This window comes from Buteo buteo, chromosome 19 (assembly GCF_964188355.1).
Source record: "Buteo buteo chromosome 19, bButBut1.hap1.1, whole genome shotgun sequence".
In the NCBI taxonomy this organism is placed as follows: domain Eukaryota; kingdom Metazoa; phylum Chordata; class Aves; order Accipitriformes; family Accipitridae; genus Buteo; species Buteo buteo.
In genome coordinates this window covers 24,592,654-24,614,052 of record NC_134189.1, presented here as the reverse complement: position 1 = coordinate 24,614,052, position 21,399 = coordinate 24,592,654, and the positions used below count along the sequence as shown (strand labels likewise).

General features: G+C 38.4%; 1 protein-coding gene across 18 annotated transcripts in view; it reads right to left on the bottom strand.

Annotated features, from left to right (window-relative positions):
- The window catches only part of LOC142042141 (potassium voltage-gated channel subfamily KQT member 1-like), a 515,171-nt gene that overhangs the window by 460,541 nt on the left and 33,231 nt on the right, over nt 1-21,399 (bottom strand). For all 18 annotated transcript variants that reach the window (XM_075051709.1, XM_075051710.1, XM_075051699.1 and 15 more), the window contains exons 4-5: nt 8,264-8,390; nt 2,295-2,373 (exon numbers count right to left, since the gene is read on the bottom strand). In XM_075051709.1, coding sequence (XP_074907810.1) covers nt 2,295-2,373; nt 8,264-8,390 — 206 coding nt within the window. The remainder of the gene's footprint in view (nt 1-2,294; nt 2,374-8,263; nt 8,391-21,399) is intronic.

The window sequence follows — 21,399 nt, the reverse complement described above, 5'->3', positions numbered from 1 at the left end:
ACTGAAACAAAACAGTGAAGAGCAGGAAAGGATGAATGTTGAATTCATCTATCTGAAAAATTTTCACTAGAAGTATTTTTAGCTCTTTTGAGCTGTCCTTAAAATTTTGGTTTTGGTGGTGGTTTCTAATTCATTCTTCTTATTTCAGTTCCACTGTGGCTGCATTTTTCTGGGTTACACCAGCAGGCAGGAAACTCAGCCATCCTTCAGTCACTGGTGTTACTCAGACTGGGAAGGCATACTGTCTTCTGAAAGACCCAACTTTTCCTTTATTCAGAGAGCAGGTTTTCTGAGCTTTCACAGTTGACAGTCAAACAATCAAATGCTTGCCATTTTTTTGGAAAGCGCACAATCCTATCAAACTACATATCAGTGACTGGGTATATGAACACCATGTTTTGTTATTTCTTTGATATGCCATTGGAATAATAATTTTAATTAGCTGGAAACTTTAAAATATCCACTTAAAACCTGTTAATTAAAACAGGAGTCCAAGAAGAATTACAAGTCTACCAAATACATGAGCACCAATAGACTTATGTAATGTAATAGCTCATTGGTTGCTTATGGCAGGAGGGGAGAGATCTATGTGTAGCTCCCCTATACAATTATTAGAAACACCTCTTGATGCTTTGACCTCATAGCAGTTCTTGATTTTCCTGTCTCTGTTGTATCTGAGATGGTTATAGCTATGTCACTGCTAAATGCTGACAAGCATATTATAGGCCAGTGGTTTCACAAATGAAGATTTAAAAAACAAGATAGTGAACAAGAAACTCCAGATACACAGCCTCTGAACATGCACAACCCATTTACTCTGAAAAGAGAAAAGAAATTAGTTGGAAAGATGACCATTTTTATCAATTTGGAGAACTTAAAACAGTAAGGACAGAAGTCTATAGGACTCTACTGTGAACTCTGCAGTGCTACTAGGTTTCAGTCTCCATGGTTGCTGCAAGGATCAAAATGTCAACCTGTCATACCTGGTGGGTCTGGAGCTTGCAACTTCATTCCACAAGAAAACAACCTAACATGCATGCACCCATGTTTTCTGGGATTGCTGGGATTTAAGGGAGGTCCGAAGAGGACCATAAGAGTATACCTTAAAAGCAACAAAAACAAAGGCAAGGATATGATATTCATTCCTTCTTAATTCAAAAACAGCCACTCACATCACAGTTCTGAGGAAACCTGATGGGACTAAGACTTGCCTGACCCAGATGGGTTTTCAATGGGGCAGTAACAACACTGCAGAGACATGGGTTAATCTTCCCTGGCAGAAAGCATTCTGAGTTGTAGGACAGTGACTGTATAATTTAACACTGGGGAAGGCTGCACTGAGCCCAAAGCCACCTGGGTTCACATATAAACACACAGCAGGCCTTTTCATTAAACTTCTTCCTACACTTCTAGTTGAATTAAACAAAATCTTCGGAATTTTCACATTCACCTTCCTCTTCTCCTATATGAGCTGATAAATTACATTCATGCTGTCTGTGTGAGTCTTCATCATCATGTAAGTATTAATGTTCTATGGTAATAGTTACCTTAAAAATACTTTATATGTATTTTTACATACTACCTATGTATATGTAGTTCCCTCCGTTGTTTGCCTACACATACAGACAGTTTAGATAGTACTGTACATTCTCACTTCCCAGTGATTAGACTGCATTGGAAATCAGAGGCTTGTGACAGAACATGCAGCACATCCTGCAAGTTAAGTTCGAAGGAACTGGAAGTACACCTACTCTGCTTATCATCCCTTTCTTCTAGTTACCCACTTTACTTCCCAAAACAAGCTTGCAGTACTTGATGCAAGCTGAACAAACACTGTAGACATCAAATGCTTCTGGTTCATGTATGGTTTGAGTTACTTGTGCCAAACAAATCCACCAAAGCATAATTACTCTTTAAACAAAGTAATTACTCATACTCAAAAAATACTAAGTGCTGTCTGGATTACTTCTTAAATAAACCAATGTTCTGTAATACTCCTTTGTCTCAGAAAGAGAGCTGTTTGATGTTTTATATAGGACATAATATTTCTTTAGTTTTTTCCTCTTGGCTTCAGCATTCCCACCATTCTTCATATGCCTTGTTTCTGCACTCTTGTTTCCCAACCAGTGACCAAGCACAATAACACACAGTCTTCCACTGTCCAGTGTTTCAATGTAATAACTTTTCCTATATTAGGAAAATTATATATACATCTAATTGGGAAATTGGGAAATTAGATAGACATCTAATAATATCTGCAGTTGTGAAGAGCTACAGTCACTAGAAGAACATACCTTATTGCAGAGGTGGCAAACACTTGTCCATTAGATCCTATGCTCAGAACAATAATTGACGCTACTACCACAATTAGATCTGTTAAAAAAAAAAAAAGAATGTATTAAAAGTTAGCTCTCAGCACTGAAACACACAATGAACACAGACTGAGGAAAGCATTTTAAAAAAATAAATGAAGTTAGCTGAAATTTGGTGGGCAGTAAGTTAATGTAATAGTTTCACATCAAAAAACCAATGACTATAGTTTCTTCCATGATTAATGTAATAATGGAAATTTTAAAGATCCTGGCAGATCAGGCAGCTTGCCACAAAAATAACAAAGGCAAGGCATATGTACACCCCAGAAATGAATCCACATTTTGGATCAAGGCTCTTGACTTAAGAAGGAAAGTAAGGGTTTGCTTAGATCAGTAATGAAATGCATAAAGGCAAGTATCACACACATATACACATACATACACTTAGTTTAAAAATTGTATCAAAGTTGTAAAGCCAAGTTTTCAAAGTTTAGGGAACTGTCAGAACAAAGGCTGCCTAAAAAGAATCAGAGTTGTTGTTTTACTTTGTGATACAGTCTTTAATTGTATGAAAAAATAATTGTTTCCAGAGTTTTATTTTTTTTCCACAACTCCACAGTTTACACAGTTCCAGCATTATACAATGCAAATGATGGATTGTGTTCACAGTGCCAGCATCCCTTATCTTCTCTTGTCCTAGTTCAGTGAACAGGTCTATTGCTTTTAATTATTGAACCCTGTTCTAACACTATTCTGAGAAGACATTTTTCTCATTTCCTCATAGGCGTTTCTGTGGTAATCCTCTTTAGAGCATCTAAATGCTTCACTTTCAAATTCTAATCAGAAAATAAAGGATAGTATTATAAATGGGTAGCAAATGTAGCCAGAATGAGGAAAAGTTTTGGTGAATTCTGCTTGCCAGTTTTAAACAGGCAGTACTTTATTCTTCAGAGCCCTTAATGTTATATAGCACTTCAAAAAAAATAGTGCCTGCTGACTTCACTTGCAGCTGTGAGAGCTCAGAACCTCTGTAACCTGACTTCAAAGTCTTCATTTGGACATCCAGAAAATGAGGCACACTTGTGAAAACTGATTTAAATGACTGCCACAGAGTTTCTGTGTGATGCCTAGGCAAGATGCAGGATAGAATCCAACTTTGGAGGCAACAACAGTTGCCTTCAACAAGGGTAACTCTTTTCCCTCTCCTTTAAACATTCTCCTGCCTAATTTACAACAGGTATTTGCTGCAACAAATATTGCAGTGGCTCTACAACCAACAGTATCCTTCACTCTCTGACTTGGATTAAATTCCAGTAACAGTCTGATTTTTGCTGTAAAAGCAGGGATAGCACTCAATCAGTTTAAAGACTGTACTACAATAATTGTACCTTTATGAAAATGAAAATAAATATAGGGAGGGATAAGTTAAGGCTACAGAAAGAGCTTCCATTTTGGGATAATCTTAACTTTTGAGTATGTGACCTTCCAAATTTTTTTATACTGTCCCTTTATCATGTATAAGTGTGAACATACATTTATAAACACTCAGAATTTAGGGAGGATTTTCTTCCCATCACATCATAATACAGCAATGCAAATGATGCACCCGATGCCCTTAGTAAATTATCAGACATATACATATCCATCCAACGACCAGCACTGAAGGATGAAAAGACTGACACTTAGGAAATTAGTTTCAATCAGGTAGTGACAGTAACATAGATTTTTCATTTCTACTTTCCAGTTTTCTGAAAATGTGTTCTCCATGGTAGAGATATTTCTTTTTTTTCCCCTCAAACCTGTTCTTCTATCTCTACTTCTCTGTTCCTAGTTTTCATGCCAGTTTCCAGTCTTTAGGCTTGTCATACTAATCCCAGGTTACTGGTTCAAACAATCCTTTTTTACACTCTAGGTCTTCAGCATATCCTTCTGCCCTTACACTGGCACCTTTCAATCCCGTATATTTTCAGCCCCGACTTTTTTTCCTTCAACCCCCTGCTTGCTTGTCAGTCTTTTTATATGTCCTCCTCCCAGTTCCTTACATCAGCATCCATCCTCCTGCCATTTCACCAAGCCTGTATGTCCCAGTCCATTCCTCCTACCCCACCACTTCACCTCAGCATTCGAGCATGGTGTTTTCCCTTTCCGTGTGTCCTGGGCAGTTTCAGGAAGAGCACTATAAAACCAAAATCAACAGATTTCCCACTACCAGCCCCAGCACTGCTGCTCTGATAAACCTGAAATTTGAATTCTGCAAGCTCACTGCAGATTGAATCTTTGATGAATATAAAAGCATTCTCTAGCAGGGCATTTTAAGCATAAACAAGCTACCAATTTTTCAGAGGCTTGTTAGTCAGTCCGCTTGGAGTTGATTTTCAGTGAAAAGCAAAAAGCTATTTTCTCATTAAGTTTCAAGTATCTGCTTCGAAGTGTGGAAGTGCTAGTGCTTCTCCTCAAGAAATCGCCAGAATTGACTTTTTCAGGAACAGCTTAAGCATCTTGCATGAAATGTCTCCACAGGACTCAAACTGAAGCAGACACTTGGCATGGAAAATATCAGGATAAAGAGCCAACGTTTGTTTAAATAACTTTTTCAACTCTAACAAGCATTAGTATTTAGATTAGTATTACATTAGTATTTATGTTAGTTCTTAAAAAAAAGAAAGTGTCAGGAAGCCTTGGTAATTTTAAAAATTGAATTCCAGTAATTTATAAACAGCGATATGTGGATATCCTTCTCAAACATTCTACCTGCTTACGTGTTTGCAAACATGTCTGTATATACACGAGGTGTAGAGAGACAAAAATGACATAGCATCTTCTATATACTATGTGCACTACATATGTCAATGACAGACCTACATAAATCACATTCCCTGCAATTTAGCATGTGTAGTACACAGCTTTGAAAACCTCATCTACTGCTAGTCTACTGTCCCCATGGCTTACTCTTATGTTCTGAATTCTTGAGAAATTCCAAACAGCTGCCATTTTTATCTAAAAAAATCAGCTTGCCAGTGAAATATTGCTTGGTTATGCATAAACTTCAGCACAGCACATAGCAATACCTATAATGCAGCTTACCTGAGTACTGCTTTTTTTGAGCAAATTCTAATGTTCTCACAAGTTTACTTTCTAGTATGCAATTCTCAGCTTTTTGATTAAAAGCAATTAATCCTTTTAAAATTTAAAACAGTAAAAATATTTGCATTTGTATTTTAATTTTTAGTTGCCAGAGTATTTTACAGAATGTAAATAGCCTTCAGCTTTCAGGTGTGTTCTTAGTAGTCCAGAGATAATATGTCGTCCATAAGGACTTAAATTAAACAGATTATATGCACGCATTTGAATTTGATTTACATCACATTCTTTTTTGCTGAACTTTTGTGTTCTATCAGCACTTCATAAATTAGGTTTATACACGGTAACTGGAGCTTTACGTACCAGGTGCTGATGCTTTTTCAGAGCTGTATACATAACCAATTAAAGGTGCTCATAAATAAAGTTCTATTGTCCTTTACTTAAGGACAGTATGAGATGAACACACAGGACTCAGGTCTTTGCACCAGTAACTTATGTCCCCCTTATATCTTTCAAACTGCATGCTGTCAAAGCCAGGAGAAACAAAAGTTAATTCCTAAATTGGTTCTTTGTGACATTTTCTGCAACAACAACAAAAGGATAAAAGAGATTGTGAAATGACATTCTCCTGATTTTCCCTGTGCTTGGTACCTGCCTTTCATAAAACCCTAATTAGGGGATTTTCAGAAGCATTTACCCTACTGAAAGAGTAAGTAATGGAAGTGTTAAATCAGTATTTAGGAAAGGTATCAGTATTACAGCTTCTGCCATAGTACAAGAGCACTGCACACTCTTTAAACATGCTCATTCTGTGAACTAGGGAATGAAGAAGCATGGACAGACAAAGTGATGTTTCTATGGATTCTTGGTATTCTGGGAATGAATTCAATCTATGTCTCCTGACAGGTTCTTTAATTATAGAATTCTCTTTTCTCACTTACATGTAATCACCTATAATCTGTCTGCAAAGAGGAGAAAAAATAGGCTAACTTTAGAAAATCTACCTAAGAAAGAAAAAATTTTGATTTACAAGGTAGAGAAGTTGCATCATTTTCCATTTTAGATAAAATTTTTAAAGACCATTCAAGAAATAGTGTGCCCCCTATTTTCCTTCCCCAGTTATAGAAATTGCACGTTAACATACTATTTTATGCAGCATGGAACACAATAATATTAAACAAGCTTATAAAATAAAGTAATAACTAGGCTTGACTATTAATCTCTTTCTGGTAGTAAGCACCAAAATAGTTTCTATTTACAATAAGAGAGAGGAAAAAAAGGAAAGAGAATGGGAGAAATTAAAGAAGTTCAAAACTGCTACCCAAGTTGAACTTTCTAAGAATTAATCCAAATTTTAGTGTGGACAAAAATTCATAAAAGAAATCTCTCTGATTTCAAAGACATTTCAATTATATTTTCTGATTTTAAAATAAGGACTTTTATATTAATGCAAAAGTAAAATTAATACCTTATTTTTTACATTCTGTACTAATACTTTAATATATTTTTCTAGTGTTTGTATTTTATGCTTGTTAATTTGAAAATGATAGGATGAGTCAGTATGATTCTATCATTCACAGCAAATGTATTTCCTAAGTTTAGCTATTTGGATTAGTGTAGACACAGTTCCATCTGCATTTGAAATGCAAAACCAAATCTTGACTTTAAATGTATTGTATTCTTAGATGAACTTTAAATGTAAAAACAGTACTGATACCTTTGAATGCACAACCAGCTGTAGTCATTCTTAGGTTTTCTTAACAAAAATCAGCGTATCTTCTCCAAGGGCTATACAAACATTAATGTTTACTGTGGAAGATGCACAATACCAGTATAAAGAACCACCACCAAGTTGAAATCATAGTTTAATGGGAGTGCCACATTTTCTCCTGCACCTGTGTACTCTAACATACCTACTTAAGAAGCATTTCTTAATTGAAAGAGAAGTCAAGAACACCATGAGTAGAAAAAAGTTACCTATAGACTTCACATATCATGAAACTATAACAGCTCTAGAAGCAGCTGAAGAATTTCTTTGTATGTAATGAAACACTTCTTTCTCAAAACCCCAAACCTGAGTACAGTATCTCGTCACATTATTCACTACCCACATCTAGATGTATAATAGAATATGTTGTTTCCTGAGTTTTTGCACCAAGTTTCATAAAGTCACAGATGGTTAAGGAAACCCTTTTCGCTTCTCCCACTTTGCTCTATTTAAAACTCAATGAGTTGATATTTGAGCAACATAAAATTCACAGCTCTACTGGAGTCTATATAAAATCACAGGCTTAAAAAAGAAACACTGATTTTATGGTGTACTACAATTTTGTCTGAATATCACCTTTTATTAATCCCTCACTGTTTCACAGGTTCTGTTAGTCACCTCTCCCCCTAAGCTCTCTTCTACTCCAGAGGTGCTACCCACAATAGTTCCTCAAACTATCTAAAATGGCTTAATGTTAGTACTACCTGGGGGAATTTTCTTGAGTTATACTTTGCACGTTTCCATGTTTTTTGCAATTCATACTCAACTTTGTGTTTGCTTTCTACAGCAGACCTAAGAAAGGATTTTGTGTTCAAAATTTGTCAATTTTCTCCAATTACACAAGTAGATTTAGTAAAGATTTCTTGACTTCACAATTTTACCTTTCTTACGCTGATGTCTGCCTGGGTCTCACAGCCATATTTTAAATGTTCAGTTCTAGCAATCCAAAAGAATAAGTAATTGCATAAGTTCACAAAATAGATAAATGCTTGAGTGATAGACATAGCTCAGAATTGCAATACAGTCTCTGCAGTAGTTGAGACCTTTACTTTAAAATGGATGATAATAGCAAAGTTAAGGAAAAAAAGAGTTTAAATCTTACCGATAATTGATATTGGCTTTCTGGCAAACCGTATTCTTCCCTGGAAGCCAACATACTTACTCCTGCAGCCTGCAGACCACAATCGGACCACATATTCAGCACCAAAAAACACAACCAGAACTATTTCCTATCAGAATTAAAAGGAAAAAATATCAGGTTTTTTCATTAAAAGACAGACTACAGTTTGCACATCTAATTTATTCCAATGACTAATACAAATAAGCTTGTTGAGATGAAAGATGCAATAAAAAGGAATGTTCTTAATATGTTCAATTTTTATATGCATATGCCAGCCAGTACATAAAAGGGAGATATAATCTGTTCCTGAATGTGATTTGCATGAATACAAGGATGGTTTAAACTCCATTCCATCAGTATATCACAGGAAAAAACCACAATATTATTCTTTTTTTTCTTTCCAAAACTTAAAATTTTTAAGAATAAGAAATGGAGGGAGGCTACAAGCATATCTTTCCTAAAACTAACAAGTATATGAAACATTTCTAGATCATGAAACAGAATTTATAAACATAAAACCAGAACGTGCAATGTCAACTTTTGTGTATTCAAAATAGAATCATAGAATATCTCAAATTGGAAAGGACCCATAAGGATCATCAAGTCCAACTCCCTGCTCCTTGCAGGACTACCTAAAATTAAACCATATGACTAAAAGCATCATCCAGATGCTCCTTGAACTCTGTCAAGCTTGGTGCTCCCTCAGGAGCCCGTTCCAGTGACTGACCACCTTCTCAGTGAAGAACCTTTTCCTAATCTCCAGTCTGAACTTCCCCTGATGCAGCTTTATTCCATTTCCTTGTGTCCTATCACTGCTCACCAGAGAGAGATCAGTACATCCCACTCCACTGCCACTGTTGAAGAAGTTGTAGACTGTGATGAGGTCACCCCTCAGCCTTCTCTTCTCCAAGCTGAACAAACCAAATGACCTCATCCGCTACTTGTAGGTCTTGCCTTCAAGGCCTTTCACCATCTTGGTAGCCCTCCTCCGGACACACTCTAATACTATGATGTCCTTCTTATATTGAGACGTCCTAAACTGTTCAAGGTGGGGCCACACCAGTGCAGTGGAGAGTGGGACAATCACCGCCCTCGACCAGCTAGCTGTGCTGTGCTTGATGCACCCCAGGACACAGTTGGCCCTTTTGGCTGCCGGGGCACACTGTTGAATAATATTCAACTTGCCATCAACCAAAACCCCCAGATCTCTTTCCAAAGAGCTGCTCTCCAGCCTCTTATCCCCCAATTTGTATGTATAACCAGGATTTCCCCAACCCAGGTGGCGAATCTAGTGCTTGGTCTCGTTAAATTTCATACAGTTGGTGATTGCCCAGCTCTCTAGTCTATCCAGATCTCCCTGTAAGGCCTCTCGACCTTTGAGGGAGTCCACAGCTCCTCCTAGTTTAGTACCATTGGCAAGTTTACTTCATGTACATTCAGTTCCTGCGTCCAGATCATTTATAAAAACATGAAAGAGCACTGGCTCTAAAATTGAGCCCTGGGGAACCCCACTGGTGACTGGCCGCCACCCTGATGTAATCCCATTTACTACAACCCTCTGAGCCCAACCCATCAGTCAATTGCTCACCCAACCTATTATGGACTTGTCTAGCTGTGTGCTGGACAGTTTATCCAGAAGGATACTGTGAGAGCCAGTATCAAAAACTTTGCTAAAATCCAAAAAACCACCACATCTACTGACTTCCCTTGGTCAACTATGGGTGACCTTATCATAACAGGAAATTAATTTGGTTAAGCAGGACTTTCCCCTCATGAACCCGTGCTGGCTATGACCAATGATTGCATTGTCTCTCAAGTGTTTTTTGGTAACTTGCAGAATAACCTTCTCCATAATTTTTCCAGGCACTGAAGTAAGACTGACAGGCCTGTAATTACCAGGGTCTTCCTTCTTACCCTTCTTGAAAATTGGAACAACACTTGCTAGCTTCCAGTCAATTGGGACTTTCCAGACTCCCAAGACCATTGAAAAATAATGGAGAGAGGTCCCACAATGACATCAGCCAGTTCTTTCAGTACCCTGGGATGAATCCCATCGGGCCCCACAGATTTATGCGCATCCAGCTGAAGCAGCAAGTCTTGAACATGTTCAGGGTCGGCTGGGAGTTTATCATCCCTGCAAGCATGGTCTTCCAACACAGGGCTCTGAGGTTCCCAGGGCCCATCATCGGTGTTGAAGACAGAGAGGAAGAAGGCAACAATAAATGTCTCCGCTTTGTTTATGTTCCTATTTGTGAGGTGACCAACCTCGTCAAGCGACAACCCAATGCTATTTCTGATTCTCCTTTTGCTATTAACATATTTAAGAGATGGCTCTTAAAAAGTAACCAGCATTCATGGACCCCAACACCTTCAAAAGCAGATTCCCAGGGGACCTTACTAACTAGATCATTCAGCAGCCCGAAGTCTGCTCTTCCCATATCCAGGGTCAAAGTTTTGCTGGCAGTTCTTCTCCTATCACCAACTTTTGAAACTCAACTACTTTGTGGTCACTGTGACCAAGACAGCCACCAATCACCAGTTGGCCCACAAGTCCCTCTCTGTTTACAAACAAATCTAGCAGGGCACCTTTCCTAGTCAGATACCTGCACCAAGAAGTTATCTTCAACATGCTTCAGAAATTTCCTGGACCTGTTTGTGTCCACTCTGTGATATTTCCAGTTGATGTTTGGGAAGTTAAAATCACGCATAAGGACAAAGGCAGCTGATCTAGAGATTCCTTGTAGAATAAGTCATCGGTGTTGTCATCCTGGCTGGGTGGTTGATAGTAGACCCCCACAAGAACACCTACTTTATTTGCTTTCCCCTTCATCCTTACCCAAAGACTCTCAACCATGCCATCACCAACTGTAAGTGTCATACAATCCAACTCCTCCCTTACATACAGCACCCCCACCCCCACCTTGCCTCCCCTGCCTACCCCTCTGGAAGATCCTATGACCGTCCATCATGGCACCCCAGTCACAGGACTCATCCCACCAGGTTTCACTTATGCCAATGACCTCGTAGCTCTGTGACCAGGCCAAAGCTTCTAGCTCCTCTTGTTTATTCCTCATGGGGTGCGCATTAGTATAGAGACATTTCAGATGTGCTCCAGTGTACTCAGCACATCATGGAGCAGACTGAAGGACCTTGCTAGCACACCATCCCTCAAACATTGGCGTACGACCCCCAGGCTTATCTCTAGCAAGTCTGGTTTTAACCCTTTTCCCCTTCAAATCTAGTTTAAAGCTCTTTCAGTGAGCCCTGGTAACTCCTGCAGAAAGATCCTTTCCCCCATTTGAGACAGGTGTACCCCATCTGTCACCAGCAGGCCTGGTGTCATGTAGACAGAGCCATGATCAAAAAAACCAAAATTCTGCCAGTGATACCAGGCTCAGAGCCAGGTATTGATCTGCTGGGTCTTCCTGTTTCTTCCCTCACCATTCCCTGCAACTGGAAGGATAGAGGAGAACACTACTTATGCTCCTGATCTCTTAACCCATTGTCCCAGGGCTTTGAAGTCTCTCTTGATTGCCCTTGGACTTCTTATTGCAACTTCATCACTGCCTACCTGAAAAATCAATAATGGATAATAATCTGAGGGCTGTACCAGGGTAGGAAGTTTTCTGTTCATGTCTTTAACCCAGGCACAAGGGAGGCAGCAGACTTCCCTAGCAGTGAGTCCAGTCTGCATATTGGGCACAGCCTGCAGCGTGACACGTGAGTGGCAGCATGCTCCCATTGGAGCCCTGTCTGGGAAGCTGCGCTGATCGTGGCGGGTGCGGAGTTTAAAGAAGGCACAGCCTTCTGCCAGGTGGATACCATTGCTCCACGGTCGAGCCGGCAGAGCTACAGCACCCTTCCTGCATGCATACTGCTGCACCGTGCCCTGTGTTGCCCTCCCTGGTCGCTAGCACTCCCTACGGGTTTCTTGGGGGGGGGGTTCAGCCCCAACCAGGTCTTTTCAACTGCTGTCATGCGAGCTGTGGGCTCCTGGTGGGTCTCTCGGCTCCCTCTGAGGTTCCCCCCGTTCAGAAGCCCTCCTCACGCACTGCGCTGGAGCACTCTGCTGCAGGTCGTGCCAGTACTAGAGCTGCTCACCTTGGTGACTGAGGCGAGCAGTATCTATACAGCGTATAAAATAAATGAATTATCTGTATTTTAGTATTGCTGCCCTCTATAGCACTATACTGTAAAGCACTTGTGCATAACCAAGGATGGGTATACTTTGAGATACTGCTAAAGAAAGTGGATTAGTAAAGATCGCAACATGGACAGATTTGTTGAGATCTTTGTTCCTTCCTTCCTTGTTTTCCTCCGCCATTGCAATATGCTAGCACAACGAAAATACAGCTTCTAGGCTTTGCTCCAACCCAAGCTGTATCCAGTAACTCAGAGTCACCAAACACCTCCTACATAAATTACAGCTTTGGAAAATATTTGTATTTTAACTTAAACATGCTTGCAATCTGCACCTGGGGAATTCTAAAGCACCCAAAGAGTGAACACACTTAAATTACAATTTTCACTGAATAACAATACCAACATGTCTTTAAAACTGACATTCTGAATGGCTGAAAAAAGACCAAATATTTCAAAGCTGAAAAAAACAAATAAGAAAAACTCTACACTAATATGCAAAACTTCATATCAATTTTGGTTTTTAACAAAATTAGGTTAACAATTCTGTATTCACTTCTACCTCCTTGTTTTGCCTGGACTGAGAACCAAGAAAATATGCAGTCTTCCTCTGTTTTCATGGCACTTGCAGGCTGGCTAAAACCAAGGATTAGTAGAAAGCTAAGAAAGTTTACAGCACAGTTTGAAGGCAGAAGCACAAGAAAATACACAGCAAATTAGCTCCACAAGTTTTACTTTTTAAATTAATGTATTATCTAAAGCTTCTACAAGTAATACTTCTAAGTTTGTGCTCTAAATACAAACATTTATTCAAGCATAACACTCAAAGCACAATTCAAGAACGATCTTCAAAGGAAAACAATTCTTGCATTTCAGAAATCTTGCAAAATGCTCTCTCACTTATTAAATTGTCTACATTTTTAGCAGGTTGCTGGTATCATCACTCAGTAGCATTTGTTTTCAAGTTTCTTATTAAGGATCTCTCATTTCCGCCAAAGGAAGCAGAACACTGTCTATATGGACCTAATAGACCTGCTGGATGAATGCATTGAAGCTTTGCAGTAGACTGTGAAGTCATGAGCATTTCTTTCTGTAATTAGGCAGAAAGCTAGTACCAAAGCTTGAACTGAAAGAGCATTTCTGAACCAAACATTTCCACGTCCTTATCTGCAGACTAAAAAGGCTGAGCTCTACTGAGCTCCACCTCAGAAATACACGTATTTGCAGTCTTAGAGGAAGAAACACTATTAGAAAGCATAGCTTATGCGACTTTGTTGACAATGTTGGTAACTTATCCTTTCACAAGGGAAGATATCCATAGCAATTCAAATGAAAACAAACGTGCCATCCAACTGCATCAAAAGCATGCTTCTGCCACTCAGTGGCAGTTTATTCAATGTCGGTCCTAACAGACAACACGGATGGCAGTGGAAGAATCATTACTACAGAAACTGCGTATTAGGATCACTGGGTCAGTTAGGTAAAAAATTCCGTGGAAAGGACACAAGCAGATAAGCGCTGAGGAAGCAAAAACTTCTTAGACTTAGGTTATTCCTTGATGATCCTCTGAGAGTACTTTTAAAATTTTAAATTAAAACTGTAACTGGCCTGAGGGTATTTTATTCGCAAGGCAAATTCCAGAACCTATGATTTTATTTCAGCTACCAGCAAGAACCCATCTTGGTTACATCCAGGAAACCCTACTGAAGTCAATAAGGTTGCATAGTCTATGGAAAGGAAAAATAAATTGTTGACAGGAATGAGGAAGGAGGAGGAATCTACATCTTCAATAAATTTGGAATTAATTGCTGATCTCAGTTCATTTTGTCCTGAACAGGTGTCCACATTACCAAAACCACAGCAATTAACACATTTGTTGGCAGCCTCAGACAGGCCAAAGACCAAAAGAGCATGGAAACTGGACAAACATCACAGCTCTATAGGTGGTCCCTCCAAAAAAACACCCAACCCAAAAAAAGGAAGATTATGAAACTTACACTGTTGTTGTGTATACTGTAATGAAAAATCGAAGACATCCATTCCCAGGGCTGTCAAGGCTGATCAAGCTTCACCTCACTAAATTCACTTTTAAAAAAGCCCTAACCTGCCTCCTTTTCCTCCTATACACATAAACACTTTTCAGAACCTTAAATTTATTACCTCATATTTACCTTCTGGTAAAGAAAAAAAAAAAAAAACAGCAATTTTCTGGAAAGTCAGAAAAAAATACTTGTTCTCACCAAAATGGCAACAAAAGACGGTGAGGAGTTACTGTGGACAAAACTTGAACCAGAAAAAAAACTGCACAAAAAATCTGCCAATTAAATAGTATGCCACATATGCTCCTGATGATTGACATCCATCTGTATGTCAGTTTGAGATCTTTCTCCAGCATTCTGAAATTTTCCAGAACCGTTGCTTTCAAAATGGGATTATACTCACAAGGTTCCCACAAAATTTTTTATTTAGGCTCCCAGCAGTTATTTTTCCCCTTCTCCTGCAAATAGTGAAGGAAGAAATACATGATGAAGGATTCTCAGCAGATTTCATAAACTTGGAAAGCCATTTGGCATCAACAGAAGTCAGGGATGAACTCCCCTAATGAAATCAAAACCAAAAATAACAAGTAGGAACAAACCATCACCTCAAAAAAATAAGAGCCACATCAGGCTTGATCAGAATAGAGCTAATAAATACCCTTGGGTACTCTGTCTAGAATCAGCTTCGAGTGTCAGCCTTCTGTTTTTCTCAGCAACCCTTCTCTGAACTCCTGTGAGGAAAGAAAGGGAAAGCAAAACTGCACATCCGTTGAACAGAACAGTTGCCCCAAACTGTCAGGACATTTACCATGACCCAGTGAAGGATCACGGGACAGGTGTGGAAAACACAGAGCATCATCCTTTGGGGCACTGAATCTGCTCCGGAGGCACAGCCCAAGGCATGCTGTATTGACAAGCGTACCAGTGGAGAGGGTCTTTAGGCAGCAGTGCAACTCGAATTAGGTTCCAGGAAGCAGAGCACAGAGTAAGGAAACAACAGTACGGGCCAGATCCTTCACACTCACATGTTAGGCTCTTCCTGTTTTGTTAGTGGTAAAGGATACTCTTGGCAATTCAAATTGCCACAGTAATACTAGGGAAAGCATTTAACATGCAGTAATTGCCTAACCACTGTAAAGAACTGACATATAGTATAATTACAGATTTTAAACTGGGCTTGTACTACCTAATACCTCTGCTAAAGTCAGTAGCAGTGTTCCATTATTCTGTGCTTGTCCCTGTTGTCTGGGAAAAAAAAAAATCAAAACACACACCTATAATATTCTTTGCTCAGTCAGGTGGAAGCCCTTAAACTAATTTCATCTTTATATTTTTTTCTTTTTCTTAATTCTAGCCACTGCATAAGTCTTTTTTTTTCCCCCCCACAAAATAAGTCATAAAATGATACATAATCATGTTTATTCTATTCTTAGTATAACTCCATTTTATTAATTTTATTTAAAATATGAGAAAAAAAGCTTAAAGGGAAATATGTATGCAAATAACTTCCATCCGTATCTAATTCAGTCAAATAAGAAACTTGTGGAAAAGCCATCAACTTTTACCCAAGAATGTCATTGATGACCAAATAAAAAAATGCTCACATTAACACAGAAAATCAACATTTTATACAGGACTGTGTGTAAATGAAATATACAGCCTGGAATTTACAATATGTTCCAGTACGGTTATGGATAACTGCATGGGGGAAGCAGAAGGGAAGGAGTTCGGCTGGAGTGATTAAAGTGCACACATGAAAAAGACAAGTATTTTCTCAGCTGCAGCTGTGTTTTAGGTGGAGAGCACACACAAGGCTCTCTTCACTTTTTTTATTGGAATATTTAGGTGCTCGGGTAAAAAGAGGAAGTGGGATGGCTAAATGAATAGTGTGTGCTCACGAAGATTCAATCAAGGAATGGCAGCTCAAAACAATGAAGCCTCAGAAGCAGGCATAAAGGTTTAATAGTCCAAATGTTTGCACACGTGTACTTGTGTCCAAAATTTAATCTGATAACCTGTCTTCAAGGTTTTCCAGTCCTCAGAGTTGAAAATGTCAATTTAGTGACCTGTTTAGCTTACTAGTTACTCAAATGCTATGAAAACCTACTGATACTGAAAATACTTATTTTCTACCATCATGCTTGCTCTTATAAAGATGACAGACATCATATGTGAAAATATAATATCCAATATATGGAAGAAAAGATGCCAAATGCTGCTAAGTGTCCTACAGTATCATTAGCTGATTCAGACTTAGATCTCTTAGATGAAACCAATGCACTTAATGTTTAAAAGTCTGTTGTTTGGATACAAATGGATTTGTCTAACACTTCTTAAAAAAATGTTCCATGCACTCCTGATAAATATGCTGAATTTACTGACTTCGTACCAGAAGTATCTTTATCTTTCAGTTTATCGACATTTGCTATCTCCTGTACAGAATGAAGTTGTATACTAATAAGGGAAGCACATGGTGCTCTAGTCATGTTACCTGTGACAACTACCATTCAATTGAGTTGGCTGAGCTGGAGAGCAAGATTTACTTTTAAATTCTATTTAGGCAGGCAACAGTTTTTCTACAAAGAAAATTAACTACAGTCTCAATTATTCTTGAGAAGGATATTTTCTAGAATTGCTTAATTCAGAAAGATACTGCTAAAGCAAACACAATCAAATAGTGAATCAAGAAAATTTAAGAAGTTAGTGCCTGAAGTTCTTAATTTCTTTATAGATTCACCAGTACCCCACAGGAGCCTTCCAGTTGCCCAAGAGCGTGTCTTGAAGCCTGACCTGAAGGGACCACTTCTGGTAGGAGGGGAAGGGTTTAGCTTTACTCCTGGACTGGAATCTATCCAATGTGAATATCCACTTCAGAATTGTAAATAACCATGTCCATGTTTCTTAACCTTTTGATTTGGAAGAGTCTCAAAATTTTGAGGAGAGGAATTGGAAAAATCCCGCATGTACCTCTCCACCCTCCTCTCACTCCCAAATAAGAAATGTTTCTCTAGTCTCTTGGACCACATTCTGAAACCACTTTGCACAGAAAACTCTATAGAGCTAGAGTAAGAAGTGAGTAAAATTTGACTAAGGGCATTATGGGCATTATGAGTTGGCCCTTTGTTAATTCGTCTCAGCCATACTTACTGCACAATGATTTTTAGATAGCAGAAAAGCACACAGCAATCATCCAACACAGCATGTTCTGTACTGCATTAGGGCAACCCACAAGGTAATATAACCCACAAGAATAATTGTAGTATAATTCACATCGAGAAGATTGAGTTACACTTGATTCCAGAAAGACTATGGCAACTCAGCAAGATCACTTAGCAGACAACTTAAGCTTATGGAAGGTGTTGAAAGACTTGTGGACTCATTTTTTTTCCTAATATGTTTAATGTATGAAACAATATTCCATATCTATTTTAATTATGTTTTATATTATAATAATATAATATTACTGATCTATTTTTTACCTTCCCACAGACCAACAAGAAGCTCAGAAAGAAACAGGGATTCTCCCTCTTGTTTTCTTTCTCACAGGTTTACAAGGAATAAAAGAATAGAACAAAAGCTTTTGAGTCATGTGGTTATTTTTATTCAGATGTATTCTACACTAACATAGTCTGACTCTTCCATAGTATAAAAGAAATAGTGTATTTTTCTACTGAAGCAGTTTACCTGTCAGCACCTTTAAGGGATTGTACACCTCATTAACACCTACTGTTACACAGGCAATATACACTACACAAATATCACCAAATGCCACTAAATATTATGGGACCTAGTATGCATGTGATAATCTGTAAGAAATCCATTATCATCTGTAAGAAATGATCTGGTGAAGCCAGCCAGAGGAGTACCTGTGAACTTAATGTGTTAGACTATCAACATATCACTTTATTAAACAGACGTGGAGAAGGACCTAAGTGCTAATGCCATGTGGCAAAGCACAGATTTAGAGTTATAAATTGGCACAAAAGTAGGAAATGGATAAAAATTCCACCATTTTTACTTTCTAACACTGGTTGCTTTGATGGGATGGAGAAAATGCCCTCAAACCTATTAGAATACAAACACTTCACCATAAATCGTAGAGAAGACTAAATAAAGCTTATAGAATGGCAGAATGGTTTGGGTTGGAAGGGATCTTAAAGATCATCTAGCTCCAACACCCCTGCCATGGGCAGGGACACCTTCCACTAGACCAGGTTGCTCAAAGCCCCATCCAACCTGGCCTTGAACACTGATGGGGCATCATTACATACCATGCAGCCTTGTTTCTACTCTGCTAACAGATTAAAGATGACACAGCATTTTATGACATGACTACATAGTTTAAATGGGAGAAGGGACAAAAGCACAGACAAAAATAAAGGAACAGGAGAGCTCCTCCACTGTAGACAGGAAGAGTGTGTCCTCGTCTAAAAACACACACTTTGAAAATGGTGTCATCAACTCACTCCTTTCAAAAAAGAAAAGCCATCCTGACGTCTAGCTCAGAAACAGAGCAGTGAACTACACACATGCCTTAGCTGGCTTAAGTAACCCAACTGTCACTTGGTACCCTGAAGTTTGGGCACTCTGAGAAGCCTAGCCTATGTATACAGCAGGACGATGTATTCATGGCACATGATGCAGAAGAAATCATTATATAAAGCCAAAACAGAGCAATGACTTCAGGAAAGCCACAGAATAATGTGATCTATCTGCAGCCTTGAAGTCTTTCATGAGATTCCCCCCCCCCCCCGGCTTAAGCCATGACTCCTAAATACAGCCACTACATGAGCCTCTCTCCTGAAAAGCTTAAGCAGCAGCTGATGTGGGAGCTCCTAATTTCACATCTCAGCCTTTTCTCCAACAGGAATTGCAAACAGAAGAATGTTAATTAAAGCTGCATGCTAAATGTAGTCACTACATGAGGACTGCTAGCGACCAAGCAGTGTGAGAGGGCAGTGAGGGCCTACAACAGAGACAAGTGAGGACCCTGAAAACAGAGTCTTTAAGGGTATTGTGTACCCTCTAGTACTCTACTGCTATGAACTACAGGTGTTAATGTGTTTGGAAGATATGCTGTTGCTTTTTCCAGCAACGTCAGAGGAAAGCGGATGCATAAAGTCTGTCTCCCAAAGGAAGAGGTACCACAGGAGCTGAGCTCATCTAGAAAAACCACTGGAATCTAGGATCCAGCCCTGCTGAAACAGGGAAGGTGATCCCAGCTGAAACACTAAGACTAGCCACCTTGTTCGTGGCTCTGCTGCAGAAAGCTTCTAGGACAGCACATGCCCTTTGAAGTCTTATCCCATAAGCCTGAGAAAACTATGGTAGGAAACCACCCATCAGGAGAATATGACTAGAATGTAGTGACCCCTGGTGAAAGCAAAAGACCCAGAAGCACTTTACCTATTTTAATAGATAATAGTTTTGCGAGAAAGCCTTCCTTTTGTGCATTGGCAACAGACCACTATCAGAGATACAGTGCTGAAATAACTAAGCTTTTTGTCAATCAGGTATATCATTTCCTACACAGTTTTGCCATTATCACCTAGTCTGAAAATGTTGCAGTGATTTCACATTTGGATTATGTGCTTTGAATTGGAAAGCACATTAAGATAAACAATATTTCCTATTCCTCCTTCATTCTAATTGCAATGACCACAACATTAAATACGTCATGGCATACAAGTAGAAATTAAATTAATAAAGTTAAATCAATATGCTTTATAGCAAAATCATTCTATTTTCTCAGTAACGAACACTCTTGGTATTCTTAAATTTAAAAAAGTAATTAATATCAAGATATTAAATCAGTGATAAATTTCCTCTTTACCTACAACACTCTGTCACAATACAAATTGATGATTTATTGTGTTCTGTTATAGTGTGTAAAAACATCATGTGTCTGATAAAAATAATATTTTGTTCTTGTTTTTAGAACAGCACAATTAGTGAAATTACTCCCACGAGCTAAGAAACTCTCTTTTTGCAAGATCTTTTACAAGAAAAATAAAAATCTGTCTTTTGTAAACTACCATGGTGACCTCTCCTGGTAGAAAAGCATATGACCTCTAACCATGAAAATTCAATCAGATTAATCCTCAAAGGAGGAATTACACCTGGCCCATTTTATAGTTTATTTTTTAATGTCATATTCTTAAAGATCTAGATGACATTTACAAATCAAAACTGACACACAAACTACTAGATCATTAAGAAAACATTACAGCTTCCTGCTGTATAGGCAAAAGCCTATACAAAAGGCTTTGACAACTTCTCAAAACCAATTTTTTAACAGAATCAGCTTAGAATAAGATAAAATTATAACTGTATATATTAGGGAATTAAAATTTGGGACAAAGCGGAAAGATAAAATGTTACCTAAAAGTGACACAATGAAGGAAGTCTGAAAAAACAGATGAACATAAGCATATGCATGGTTTGCTGAAAACAGGTTTTTTTTCCTTTTCTGGCATAAACTTTTTAAGTAAAAACAATAATTCCTATGGTAACTTTAAGTAAAAATACTCCTATACACTTTTTTTAGTTTTAATCTCAGTTACTTGGCTACTGTGATCTTGGACTGAGACAACTTCAAGGTTTGCCTATGGTCATGCAAAAAGTCTGTGCTAATACATCAGCAACTCTTTCAAAATAGCTCAAGACATTCTTTGCTTTGAACAACGACCCAACAATACTAACTTGTGAAAATATATACATTTGTTGTATAATATGCACACACACCTAAAAGAAAGCTTTATATATCAGGAAGAAGACATGTCCATGTAAGTTTGATGACCTCCCAGAGAAGAAAGTGGCTGAAGAAGAAGCATAACTTTAAACACTACAGTAAATAAGATTTTTAAAGGATCATTCTTAGAACAAAGAGTATAAAAGGAAGACTTACATACAAGTTACAAATGTTAAAAGTCGAAAAGA